Here is a 14,592-nt window from a genome sequence, read left to right on the forward strand (position 1 = left end):
ATCCCACTTTTGCCTCCTTTTTGGCATTTCTCGGAAATAAGAAATTTCATTGTCGCTGAATAGATTTATTGCTTGCTTTGTTGTAGCTTTATTTGATTGGTTCTTTTTCTACAAAATTTTGCACAGATTCCACCACATTCTATTCACATCTCTAATCTCATCTGAAGTGAGGGACTTCTCAAACTTTTTCTTTCTCAGACGGAATGCTGTCCATAAACTCTTTCTGTTGCGTGCAAAGGAGATCCATCAGTTAATCTACGGTCAGCTCCTGGCCATGTTTATCCCATAGTTCTTGAATGTCATCCTCATACACCTCCAGTCTCATGGTTTTCCCCGTGGACACAAACTCTTCGGCAAATGTCAGCACCTGTTCATGAGCTAGCACCTCAAAGTCACGTTCAATAAGGCAATTTGCCCCCAGTTTTGTCCGAGCAGAATTAAAAAAAAAAAAAAACTTCATGCTCACATACACGTGTCTACAATGCTACATCTAGTTTCGTATCGTAAAACTGTTAAGCTCACGCGTGTTAATTTTTCGAGTGAGACACTCTTACTGGAGATTATAGGGGAGGGAGCGAATATTACCCACAATTCCTCAGTACGTATATGGACGAAAGTGAAAAATCATCAGATCAGTTGTGAGGTACTTCAGCTGAGCAGTAACACGTGTGATAACGCGAACATATAAAAGCAAAGAGCGAAATATTTGCTCGTAATTAATATCATCGCTCATTAATCGTGTCAAAATGTTTTCAAAATGTTTGTTTTTTATGCGAATCACACGTTAACCAAAGTTTTACAGTGCAACGATAACTCCTCTACAGCGATATTTTTTCTTGGTCCGCAGAGTATCGTTATATCGAGGTTCACTGTATTAAAAATCAAGAATAAATGAATAAATACACGTTAAGAAAACTTTAATTTATTTTCGATGACGTATCGAGTCAAAATTTTAGTTTTACGGTTTTTTACGAGACCCAAAACGATAATAAGCATGAAAATTCTCAAATGTTGTATAATGGTATAATACTTTTTTCCCCGCAAGTTTACTTCATCCCATTAAACACTGATGCACAGGATACAGAACATGTTCCTTCATAATCACATATTTTTTCGCAAGTTTCTTTTATCGCATTAAAGACTGATACCAGAACATTTTGCCTCCAGAAAGCTCCGCCATAAATGAATTAAGATAATTCATCATCACACGAACTGCTCGAGAATTCATGTCCACGCTCGAACAGTTATTTTTCCCATCGCACATTAGTCAAAACAAGAGTTTTATGCGCTTTAAATCAGATAATTACGCCTCGACGTGACTGTAAGAATAGTGTTGGGGGTGCAATTCGTACCCTTAACACTTTTGCGTGGGAACATTATAATTCATTAAACTCGTCTACATTCATCTTCAGCGGGGGTAAAAGAGTGAGCCGAGCTCGAAACGAATACAGCGAACTGAAACCAACCTCCCGCGAGTGTGAAGTGGGGATAATTGTTTGCTCGCGTGGCCCACAAACTCTCCACCTACATCGAGATCTGTATGGGAAATGGATTCGCGGGGCCGCGAGAACGACATTCATTAATATGAATCTTTTTGGCGACTCCTAACAGCGTGGTTTCCGTCGTTCTTCCATTCTCCCACTTCGAGAATGTTCTCGAGTTTCAAGCAGCATCGACAAATCTCTTCACCTTTTCCCAAATTTATTCACGTCTTTAGGCCGGTCATTAAAAGCCGAAGACTTTGGCTGGAAATTTTGGCGGGAGTTCGCTCGTTACTCGGTCGATAATCAAGTTGAATGAAATCCACACATGTATAAGTTTTACTCTATATTCGAGTTATCTTTGACACCATTATAAAGGATGTCCCAAATTTTTTGCACGGAGGATATCTCTACAACCTTTGACTTTCAAAATGTTTTCAATTGCAAAACGTTTTCAAATGACGGGTGGTTATTCAAAATGACTAAGGTATCGTATACATAAAAAGTATAAAAATCAACTTTTTATGTAGACCCCTGCGTGCTAAAACATCTAGTTGTTGTAATATATATATATATATATGTGGCTCTGTGAGAAGTCATTTACAGAATATTACATATTTTTAAATACAATATTAACAGAGATATTTGACTTTGAAGAAGATTTCAGCATTTATTGCCAATGTAAGAGGGTGTATTTCATAAACTGTGAAACATAAATTTAAAGTTTTAAGAATTCTGTATTTGTCAAAATGATTGTCAAAAATGTAATTGTGTTTCTTCTTTATTGTAATTTAAAATAAATTAGTTGAGATAATTCCATTTATGTGCAGTTTCTACAAATGGTAACTTTAAGCAGATAAAAACTTGCCAACACAGTGACAAGTTAGCAAAACATAGTGATTTTACACGAAGGTTTTTAACAGATGGCTGATGCGTAGATATATTTACCAAAGAGAAAAAATTCAACTGCCTTTTGCGGGGAATCGAATCCCCGTCCTTTCACTTTCCGGGTGAACGCCCTAGACTACAAAGGCAACGAATATCTGGAAAGTGAAAGGACTTTGGTTCGATTCCCTGCAAAGGCAGTTGAATTTTCTCTCTTTTCCAAATATATCTTTGCGTCATCCAGCTGTTAAAAACCTTCGTATGGATAGCGGAGAGTGACATCATCCTTGGACATAGTGATTTAATATCTCGATAAATATTACATTTAAAGATACGAAATTTTTTGAAAGTGAGTTTTTAAAGAGCGATCTATATTTGAACAATTAGAAGTTTTGACACACAATAAAAAGATTAATTTTTTTTTATGTATACGACCCCTCAAACAAATTTTGAGATCCTAATTAAGTGCTCCTTTAAAAACTTTTTGAAGTTGGAATAATTCTTCTAAAGTGAACGGTTGCGGTGCAAACAATGCATCTGCAAAAACATCTGCTGTGCAAACAATTTGGGACAACCTGTATTCATAAAAGAGCAGTGGTTGTGAAACGTTTTCTTCCGTTCTTGGTTTTCGAGCAGGAATTGATTTATGATTTGGTCATTATTATATCAATTATCTACACTCTTAAGAGAAGAAAAATTTTAAATATTAACGGGGGATGACTCGGGTATTCAAGGTTTCACTGTCACCAAAATAGCTTCTAAAATCTTGCAATTTTTTGATATACTGATGGTTTTAATCGAGCTTTCGAGAGACGTGTATTATGTTACGTGCAGAAGAACAAATCATATATCAAGTAAGGACACGCCCTGTGAAGATGGAAAAGAGCAGGTGTTAAACTTGCTTTTGCCTTATATAAGTTTTTTCCATCACATCTCCAAAAAAGAATATCTCTCTTTTAGTCTCTTATCACCACTCATCTCCAGATGGAAACTTTCCACATCATTGTGTCACGCACAGAGGCGTCAAAAAAAAATAATAGGATACAAGCAATGGCGTCTTTATTACACCTAGCAGTTCTATACCAATAGAAAGCTTATGCCAGGTGGAAAGTACACCGTTAATATTCGATTATATTGAGAGTCCTCCATAAAACGTCTCACCGTACACCGTAATAGAGTATTTTCTTTGAATTTTGTATTTAAGGTAATCTAAATATGGAAATCGCGTCAATTGAAATTTAATTAATAAATTGTATACAAAACCTTTCTGAAATTTCTTTGCGGCCCGTAGCGGTGGTGAACGAGGCCTTCACTGTAGACATAAGCTCTCAGGGGAGCCAGTGACGTAACTAAAATGTAAACCCTGACGCTGACGGGTTGACCGAACACTGTCAGTGGACTGTCTTGCAGTTGCTGTACGATCAGCTTCTGATTACCAAGCCTGTAGAAAAAAAAAAGAAAGTTTAACCGAAAAAAAAAATTGGTAAAAGAAAAGAAACGTAATTTTTTCCCCATTATTTATAATGTGATTAATTCAGTTTTTCTTATTTAGTTCAAACTTATTTAGTTTTTAAAAAACTTTACGTACACAAATGACGTATTATTGACAAGTACTTACAGAATCATCACCTAGAATACTTCATAAGATGACAAATTTCGTCCCCTATGAAAATATTTTCGTAAAAATACAGTAAAAACCCTACTCTTTTGCGGGCACCGGTGGGACAAAAAAAAAATCATCCTTAAAAGAGGGGTGACCGCATCTGGGGGAAGGGGTTGTTATTTTTTTTTTTGGCCGTAAGAAGGAGCTGGCTGTTACGAGAGGTTTCACTGCATCTTTTGGAATTTCAATCGGTATCAATATCAAGTGTTTTCTAAGTTCTGTAAACAATCGTGGTTTTGTGAATGGACACTTATATAAGACAAGCTGTTACCCCGAGGCTTCGCTCGCATGGATTTGGTAATCTGAAAATTACTCGGCGATTGTTTTCCCCCCATACAACATTTGAACACCTCATGACCCACTTGGGGGATGAACTTCAGAAATCCCGTCTTAGTGGGGGTATCTACATTATAAAATGTAATACTGACTACATTTCATATTTATGGTTTCAGAGATTTCGGTGATTGCTTACTTATATCATGACCATAATAATCAATAAATATTCCTGGGCATTTGATTCAACTGAAATTCTCGCTATCCAGACGTCATTTCGTAATGCTTAGATTACAATTATTGTTGCTCTGTTTCTGATTTTTATTTGTTGTTGGGTGAACTGGAAAATTTTATGGGAACTAAACGTCTCCAGTGACTAATGGTTCGAAAGTAAGATAATATTTGAAAAAAAACAAACCCCCACATTATACGGATTTATGAACGTACAGCCACTTTGGCATCGTTTAATAAAGATATATACATAAAAGAATAAATAGTTCCAATTATAGAGCTCCTTGAAATACCAGGCTCACTCATCCTCCATCTTTGAACAAAATTGTGGCGTATTACCTATATAGCTAATCGTTCCCCTCTCTTGCCTTTTTTTTCAATTACTTCCGAAACATCACTTGGATCGGTAAACCTGTTCTGAGCTCAAAGATGGACGACGAGTTCAGTCGCCAAGTCATCGGTTCTTCACTTTGAGGCGAGAATGCGGGCCGATCACCCCTTTAAAAAGTCTCATCACAGAGAGCAACAGGCCCTATAACGGTACAATTATTCAATCATTGCACTTCACCAATGGTTAGAAAAATTGATGGCAGATGGCAGCACTATACATAACAAGCATTATACAGAAACAAACTTCGCATCACGTTCGCAACATGTACCAATTCGTTAGAAATTCCGTAGAGGAACGTGAACGAGTTGCATGTATGGTTTACTAGTAGTCTCCAAATCATTATCTCGTACAAATAATGTCCAACGAGTTGTATTCGGTCTGTCGATAAAAACGATGAATTTTTTCTTCTTTCCAAACTATACGCATCTCAAGGTGTATCAAGGGTGCCTAGGGGTGTATTGCCCAGGTCGATAAGACACTCGCCTAAAGTACCAAAGGATAGTTAGAGGTGTCGCGAGTTCGATACCCGGTTCGTCCTTGTCAAAAAACTTTCCTGACACAGGGGTATAACAGAAACGGCGACATGACCATAGAAAAAATTGCTACCGCACGGAGTCTCCCATCGAGGGGTTAGCGCACCAACCTCTCGACGAGTATAAAAAAACAAGCCTGCCGTTCGGAATCGGCAATAAATTGTAGGTCTCGGTCTAATTAGCCCTCGTGTGTGCAGAAAATGACCGCGGTGCGACAAAAATGATCAATGCGCAAAGGATAAGGAAATTACAACTTCATGAATGTATAGGTACTGATAACGACGCAAAATTTTCCAAAACAGAACTCACGTCATCAAGAAATTTTATTTCAAAGCCTTTTTTAGATCAGATATAACAAAGAAATCTTTACAAAAAAATATACGCATTATTTTGTTCTCAAAGGAGATCACAAACAAAAGATCCATTGTGACAATTTTTATTTGTCAAGGAAGTTCTGGAAATATTCTTTTCATCTTTGACAAATACTATCCACAATTTTTCTATCGTCGAATTATATTGAAAGGGGTGGGGGGGGGGAAACAAATAGAATCACCTAAATTGAGTATTATTTTTTTTATAAGAAAGAAAAACTGGGGACAAGATTAAAGAGCATTGCAACGCATACAAAGACCAAAGAGAATAAAGTAAAATAAGGAACAAAGAGCGATCACCTGACCTTTGTAACTGCCTCCTTCCAGTTTCCGTGGATAGATCAAAGATCTTCGGGTGACCGCTGTCGAGGGCAGAGCTTTTGTAACGCCTTCCTCCTGTACCCGGACTAATTGGCTTGACTGTCCACCTGGCCGAGTACCCCAATGCCTGGGCCACGTGAGCCAGTTGACGATATTGGGCCGGTAAGACGAAACACAACGGTGATATCTGCTCGTTTCTAAGGGCTTTAAAAGAATTATTCAGTTAAAATTTGATTTTGTCCTTGTAAGGCCGGGATTACGCTATAAAAGTTTCACCAAAGATCTTTTACGATCTTTGCTTATTGATTGTTTTTTCCCCCTTCAAGTCTATTGGACACATTCGAGCAAATGTGACCTATACGCTGATCGGTTGCATTTTTGAAGTTTTATAAAAAAAAACTTTTATCAAACTTTTATAGTATAATCCCGGCCTAAGGGCAGGAAATGTAGATATGTTACGGTAAATGTTATAAAACTGGTTATTATCATAATCGCCGAACATTTATGCAAGTTTGATAAATTTTCTTAAATTTATCACTTTTACCGGTGATTATACGCATTATCAAAGTGACGTGGTTAATCACTATAAATCGTACTAAATTTATGGTGACATAATCACCATTTCGTATAGATATGACAAATCGTTTCAACTGCCGTAATAAGATTTATTATTTATATTGCGACCGTACTTGTGAACCGGATATAGTGAACTTTGATTTAACGAATTTTTCCGAACATCCCGAAATAAATCCTATAATTGACTATAATTTGGCGAACTCTGAATTCGGACCTCGATATGAAAACTCCTATTTAACGGATTTTACAACCGTACCCTGATATAATTATCGCTCATTTAATTTTACGATCGTACCCCGATATGGCTCATTTAACAAATTTTACTATCATATAATGATAGATGTAATGAGCGCTCATTTAACGAATTTCGTGATCGTATTCCGATACAATGATCCTTGGTTTAACAAATTTTACGATCATATCCCGTTATAATGAACTCCTAAATAAACGAATTTTACAATTCTTCCCGGTATAGCAAACTTTCATTCAGAAGATTCTTCGATTTAACGAATTTTTACGAGATTTTGTGCGTATGCAGTCTCAGACCTCAATATAACAAACTCCTATCCAATGAATTCTACAATCGGACCCCGATGTATAACTCATTAAGGATTTTTTTTTCTTATTTATGCCTAATCACCGGCAAAAGCAATAAACTTCAAAAATTCATTAACCAGATTCAAATTAAATTAACCAGACATGCTTTTAAGTATAATCATCCGTAAAACTGATATTTCTTTTTTAGCATTTATCAAATTCACCAACAACGATTGGGTATTATGCATATTCGGTATAATCGTAATAGATATGTAAAAATTACAGAGACGAGAATGGGCGATTATGCATAATGAACGGTTACAATGCATATCAATTGATTTATCACATATACCGTAACTCCAATATCTTAATAAGTTTACCATTGAAAGACATTCAAATCGGGGAATAGCATACATTCCATTGAGGGGTCACCTACCTTCTAACATGGTAAAAAACTTTCTTATGATGTCCATTGATTCATTTCAAATTTTTACCACATATAATTGATTGCATATGCTATCCTTTGTGCTAGTATAAAATTTTGCACATCTGCAATACTTAATTTTTTACAAATTTTCAAAAAATATATACATTAGAAACAGCTTGCATGCATGATATTATGAAATCAATATAGTTGAATAAAAAATGATTCAAAATAAAGAGAACTGTTCAGTTCATAAAATGATGAGAAAGACTAAGAACTTTTGTTGCTTCAATCTTGTTCAAATTGAATTTTAAATTTTTTAAATTTAAAAATATATAATTTTGTTTTCTATAACTCAATTATTTATGAATGGATCTCAAATCTTTTTCGTCATTTTATAAACTGAAGAGTTTCATTTATTTTGAATTATATTTCAGTCAATTACATTGATTTCATCCGATTTTATCATACACGTAAGCTGTTTTAACGCGTTTTTTAGAAAATCTTAAAAAAATTAAGTATTAAAGATATGTAAAATTTTGTACTATAGAATAGGATAGCATATACAATCAAATGTATGTGGTAAAAATTTGAAATACATCAATGGATAAATAATATTTTTAATATTTCTACATAAGAAAGTTTCTACTATGTAAAAAGTAATAGACAACCCCCCCCCCCTCCTAAGTCAGGGATTCTTATCCCATGGGTCGCAGAAGCTTCCGAGATGGGTCGTTTTAATCCATTCACAGCCAGGGATGTTTCTTCAGCTATAGGTCACGAACCAAACTTGATTCGCTAGACTTCAGAGATGAGTCACACAAATTCATTTACAGTTCTGTTATAAATGCACTTATTGCGTCACTGGTTATCACTAACTTAAAAAAAACAGTCCCATAGATATCACTTTGATCTTGTTGATTTTGGGTCGAGGCTGAAAAAGGTTAAAGACCGCTGCCTTGAGTCATGTACAAATTTACCTGGTAACTGTTTGGCCATCGTCATCGTGGAACAAAAAGCATCTCTCTTCCATAAAACACTGCGAAGTCCAGGAAATCGATTCACCTGTGACATAAGAAAATGAAAGGGGGTGATGATGTGTTTCAGTCAAAAAGATCAAATTCTCAATTTCAAACTTTAATGAACGTGTATTAAAAAATTTTTTTAAAAAGAAAACCTTTTGGAATTCTTTCAGGTTGTGTATCTCATTTGGCTGCAGACAGTAATCGTCAGAAAACGTCAGGCACAGCAACATATGCCAACAGCAGTTATTTAGAGCCGATGACGGTGAAGACGTGTTCCTATTCTTCGAAGCGTCGTCGATTATGGCATCGTCATCGTCGTCATCTTTGTACAAATCTAGTGAATCTTAAGTAAAAAAATCAAGAGTCTTTGAGGGGTCTCATTCCTTTTAACATGGTGAGAAACTATGCTCTAATAGAAATATCATTGAAAATACTAGTTAATCATTGATTTATTTGAAATTTTTTATACATGTTCTTGATTGGATACATTTGCTATGCTGGTATAAAGTTTTACATATCTTGAAAAAAATTTTTACATATCTTGAAAAAAATTTTTACATATCTTAAACAATAATTTTACAGATATCTTACTACAACAGCTTACGTGCATGATAAAATGCCATGTCATCAACGTAATTGAATAAAAATTGATTCAAAATAAATGAAATTGTTTATTTCATGAAATGAGATAAAAGTCTGAAATTTCAGTCAATCTTACTTAAAAGAAAATTTTAAATTAAATTTTTTTGAAATTTAAATTTTAAAATTTAATTTTAAATAAGATTGATTCAATGAATTCTCAACATTTGGCTTCATTTCATGTACTGAACAGTTTCCTTTATTTTGAATCAATTTTTATTCAATGGCATTGATGTCACGGTATTTTATCATGCGAGCAAGCTGTCTTTAATGCATTTTTAAAACCATTATAAAACATTCAGTATCCAAGGTATGTAAAACTTTATACCAGCATAGGATAGCACAAACAATCAAGAACATGTGTAAAAATTTTAAAATAAATCAATAGTTAAATAGTATTTTTAATGATATTTCTATTAGAGCATAGTTTTCCCCCATATTAAAAGGTATGAAACCCCCCGCGCCAAGAAAAGATTAATTTCACCAATATATGATTATTTTGAACATAAGTGATTTAAAATTTACCGTATGGCTTGGATTGATATACGGAAAATTCACTGACAACAATTGATTTACCAAATGAGTGACCAGGTTAGTGAGCGTATAAATACCCGAGTGAGAAACCGTCTGATTGATCGAATGAATGACCATATGAATGAGCGACTGAGTAGGTGACCGTTTGAGTGAACGATCGAGAAAGCCAATGACCATATGAGTGACCAAGCGAGTGAGCTATTGAGCGAGTCAGTGACCGAGTGAGTGGACTGGGTGAGTCATCGAGTGAGTGAGCGATTGAGGAAGAGACCGTATGAATGACTCACTCACTCATTTTCACACTTACTCATTTGCCAACTCCCCCTTGATCAATAACTACTCACTTGCTCACTCACGTACTCATCCACTTACTCAGTATGTTACATTGTCGATGAATTGTTTGTCTGTGAATTTTCCTAGCGATTAATTTTCAGGCGTTAAATATTAATTTTCATGCGTTTCCAAGCGGTAAATTTTCATTGGTTGAATGGCATTGTGATAAATTTCCCTTTCGGTAAATTCCGCAGTGGTGAATTTTCCTCGCACGATATATTTGAATATACATTGTATGCATGTTATTGTACAGGCTTTAAGTCAGTGATTTCCAAACTTTTTTTAAGCACGACCCCCCTTTCAATGAAAAAATTTTATCGGCGGCTTCATTACATAGGCCCACCATATGTGCCAGTTTTTGGGACAGTTCAATTTGCTGAAGTTCAGCTAAATGTGTGTTGTTCCGAAAAAAATTGTTTGCAACGCTTGTTTCGGGGTTTTAATTAGACTATATTCACTTTCAACGCGATATTCGATTTTTTTTATATTATATAAATATCTGTTTTGTTTTTTGATGTACTTAGAGCAGTTGAAATTTGATTGCAGTTGAAGTTTTATGCAAGGTGGAAGTGTAGCGAGGTGGTCCGTGATTTTCGCATACAGGGTGATTAACAAAGAATAATCCGATTTGAAAATGATTCTGCACTTGGAATCGACCATTGATAAAAATTGTTCATGGAACGCGCGAAGACACATATTCTTCCTTATATCCACATACATTGCTTATCACTGGATCACGGAAATTTAAGCACAAAAAAAAACGGTCAAAATAGACATGCAAAAAGACACTAAAAATGTCTAAAATAATCATTAAAAGATATGTTTACAATTTAAAGGAGTAAAGAGAGAAATCAATGCTTCTGGTCATTCCGAAAATATCGGCGTTGAAGATTTTGGAATACATAGTGTTTTTTGGAAAATTTATGGATCGAACGGAGCGAACGTGTGGGCATATAAGAAATGTATGCCCAATCGAAATTTTTACATGCCCTGGGCATGTCGGGCAATTTGCCCAGCCGTTTCCTACAATCAAACTGTAACTTACTATGTGCAAGTTTTTTATGTTATTTTAATGGTTCGGGCACATAAAAGCCGAAGAAACATCGTATTAACCGATATTTTACTGTATCCGATTATTTTATAAGTGGGTACAACTTTTCCAAATAATCAGTCATTTCAAAAATTATTCAGAACTTATTTTCTCGGATAAAAAAAACCCTATAGAATCTAAAAGAAATAGGTTTAAAGGCTATACCTGTAAAAATAGGACGTAATGTTCAAAGTCAAAGATAGGTGACGCTAAAAACAAAATAATTTATTCAGGCGCGCACAAAATTGAAATTGCCTTGAAACAAAACAAAATTTGTTAAGCGAGCAAAATAAAAAGTAAAAATTATATTAATCAACATTTAACTGCGTGAAATTTCCCTGTATTTGAGTTCAATTATAATGAATTTTATTTATAAATCAACTTGAAACAGAAATTTTTCCAATAAAAGATATGACCATGCTTTTATATAATATTCGTTAATTCAAAAATTACTGTTTAAAATCGACAGCAGATAAAAAGCTAGTAAAAAAACCCTTTTTTGGCAGCCGAATCAACACATTTTCGTGAAAGCTCTTTCAATTTCTCAACACCAAATTGCATATAATTTTTACATATGGTTACTGGTTACTTAAATGACATGTTTGAAAAGTTTCAAAATCCCACCATTCCATCACCTACAATGAAGAAAATCGGACTTGGCGCGTGAACACGTTTAAAATTCAAACTCTTCCATCTGGAAGGAAATCGACCGAGTCCCTTAATACTAAGGGTTGAGAATTTTGAAAGAAAAAAAATCACTTTTGAAGTTTTCAGTGCTAAAAGCATTAAGTTCTACGGAACATGGCCTCTGAAATTCATGAATAAACATATAACAATACCGAAATAAGAATTTACGGCAGGAAAAATAAAAAAAAAGGCATTACAAAAAAATTAAGGAATTTTTCTTGGAAACTTCCGGACTCTACTTATTATATTGTGTGTTTTCAATTTTTAAGAAATATACAATTTTGAAATCGGGCGATTCTCTCTGAGTCACCCTGCACAATTATTAATTCGATATATTGATTATTGTACTAGTACAGTTTCATAAAAATTACATTGTATGGTAATTAGTTCAGCTGAGTAAAAGAAGTTTTTAGTTTTCACATATTTTTAAAATTAAAATGAATTTTTCATTTGGACATTTTTATTTAGCAGAATCTCTCACGACGTCCTAGTTCATTGGCTTGGGGGGGGGGGGGGGGAGTCCCACACTTTCGGAGCCACTAGTTTAAGGGAAGATACAAACCTCTGCGTCCAAAATGTCCATGGGTATAGTTGGACAATTCCTCGTGTTCTACCGGCATTAGGATTCCGAAGCCGTGAGTCTCTAGGACTTTTTTGTATAGATTCAAGTCCCTAGTTATCACACGTGCTTGGCCCCGTACCATTACGATTTTGTCACCGGCTACCTGAGACTTTTTCAACACTTGGTCTTCTATCTGCAACAAAAAAAAATAATACCATATAGATACAGTATGTACAAACATTAAAATTTATATGTAAAACTATTCATAATATTGAAATCTATATGGAAATCGTTATTGCCATCATGGTATTAATTAATGATAATATACGTATTTTTATCCTTCAAAACCTTTTCCAAACATTCTTTTATATTTGTTTTGGGCATCTTTTTCCTCAAGCACTCGTTGGGCATTTTGCCTGTTGTAGCCTTGTATTTGTATTTGCATTCGTAAAAAACAGAGATGCACAACCTTGTCAGTTAGCGGGAAACATACCCGATATTTTACTCACTCGCGGGAATGTCTGTACAGTGACCACAAGTCCTGTACTTTACGGTATATACCCGTATAATTTTGATCATCCCAAGTTTTTTCATAAAATGTCCCGTTTTCCTCTTTATTTTCAAAGAGGCTTACTTCAAGTTTTGAAATCAAGATTTAAGGTTATTTTCGTGACTTTTGCGTTAATGCCTTTGGCAATTTTGTTTGGCAGTAACTAACAACTTAAATTACCTTTTACAATGTTTTGGCTATAATTGGCAACTTCATTTGCCTTTGACCGTTTTTTCGCTAAAATTGACACCTTTAATTGCTTTTGACAATTTTTTGGGCTGTAACTGGCAACTTAACTTACCTTTGACTATTTTTTAGGGATAATTGGCGATATCCTGTATGCATCCCGCTTTCTCGTATTCGTTTTACGGAAATATGGTCAGCCGAGGTATTTATAGCATTGGGTGGTGTTCATAGGTATTTTTCTACCAGTATATATGTATGGTCCCTAGGAATATATGAATAGCATATCTAATGTACGCATGTTACTTCAGAACATGTATGAGAGTCATTTCCCTAAGAAGTTAAAAAATATGATCGATGGAAGTATAAATATGGTTCTTGTAAAAGTGCTCAGTGATGAAATGATACGTAAAACTTGCATTAAAAAAATTTACACATTTTCGATCGCTCTTCCGAAACAACTCTAGATCTGCAAAGCACCATGAAACAACAATACCATCGTGATCAATTTATAATATCAACGATCTGTTTTTTGATTGCGCTTTAAGTCACGAATGTTCAACATGTTGCATTAAATTCATCGTTATACTAAAAGGAATTTTTAAACGCAGCGCATATTGCCTCCCCCACCTCGGTCATTCTTGAATTATTTGTTTTCAAAAAATGCTTTTCAAGTGTCACGTTCATTGTAGTCACAAACAAAAATTAAAGTTCATTGTTGTTTCATTCATTGGTCCTCTCTCCGAATGTCTTTGAATAGAAATACAGCCGACGTTCGTTATAACGACACCACCCCGCGTTATAAATATCATTCCATTATATATACAACGACTGGTAGGAGATAAGTCCTAAATGTTTTTATTTAGGACATTTCGTTTTCAACAAGTAACCTATACACTATCTACCAATAAGTATTTGGATACCTATGCAAATGACGATATCTGCGGTCCTGAGATACGTCACTCCCTTCGCCGGTATATATCGTGTAGGAAACAACATCGGCAGTAGTCGCATGCAAGATGCCGCGCAGTTCGGAGCTCTCTGATTTCGAGAAAGGTATAATTATCGGGTATCACAAAAATGACCGATCCTTAAGGGACATATCTAGCGAGCTGAAGTACCCAAAATTGACAGTGGCCTATGTGATTAAGAAGTGGAAGGTGAGCTGTGATTGTCGGAATTTGCCCCGAGTCGGCAGACCAACGAAACTGGGAGATAGAGACCGACGGGTGCTGTCCAGAGAAATTCGGAAGAACCGCACCCAACCGATGGCCCTCATCCGCGAGGAGTTTCAACAGGCATC

At 35.2% G+C, this 14,592-nt stretch overlaps 1 protein-coding gene across 1 annotated transcript in view; it reads right to left on the reverse strand.

Annotated features, from left to right (window-relative positions):
* LOC149070467 (cadherin-like and PC-esterase domain-containing protein 1) overlaps positions 1 to 14,592 on the reverse strand; it is a 168,238-nt gene that overhangs the window by 73,457 nt on the left and 80,189 nt on the right. The window contains exons 4-8 of the mRNA XM_089248967.1: positions 12,557 to 12,749; positions 8,864 to 9,054; positions 8,667 to 8,751; positions 6,134 to 6,353; positions 3,630 to 3,807 (exon numbers count right to left, since the gene is read on the reverse strand). Coding sequence (XP_089105093.1) covers positions 3,630 to 3,807; positions 6,134 to 6,353; positions 8,667 to 8,751; positions 8,864 to 9,054; positions 12,557 to 12,749 — 867 coding nt within the window. The remainder of the gene's footprint in view (positions 1 to 3,629; positions 3,808 to 6,133; positions 6,354 to 8,666; positions 8,752 to 8,863; positions 9,055 to 12,556; positions 12,750 to 14,592) is intronic.

Source organism: Pholcus phalangioides, unplaced genomic scaffold (assembly GCF_987345545.1).
Source record: "Pholcus phalangioides strain wild (caught in Gottingen) unplaced genomic scaffold, Ppha-v1.0 ptg000021l_1, whole genome shotgun sequence".
Lineage (NCBI taxonomy): Eukaryota > Metazoa > Arthropoda > Arachnida > Araneae > Pholcidae > Pholcus > Pholcus phalangioides.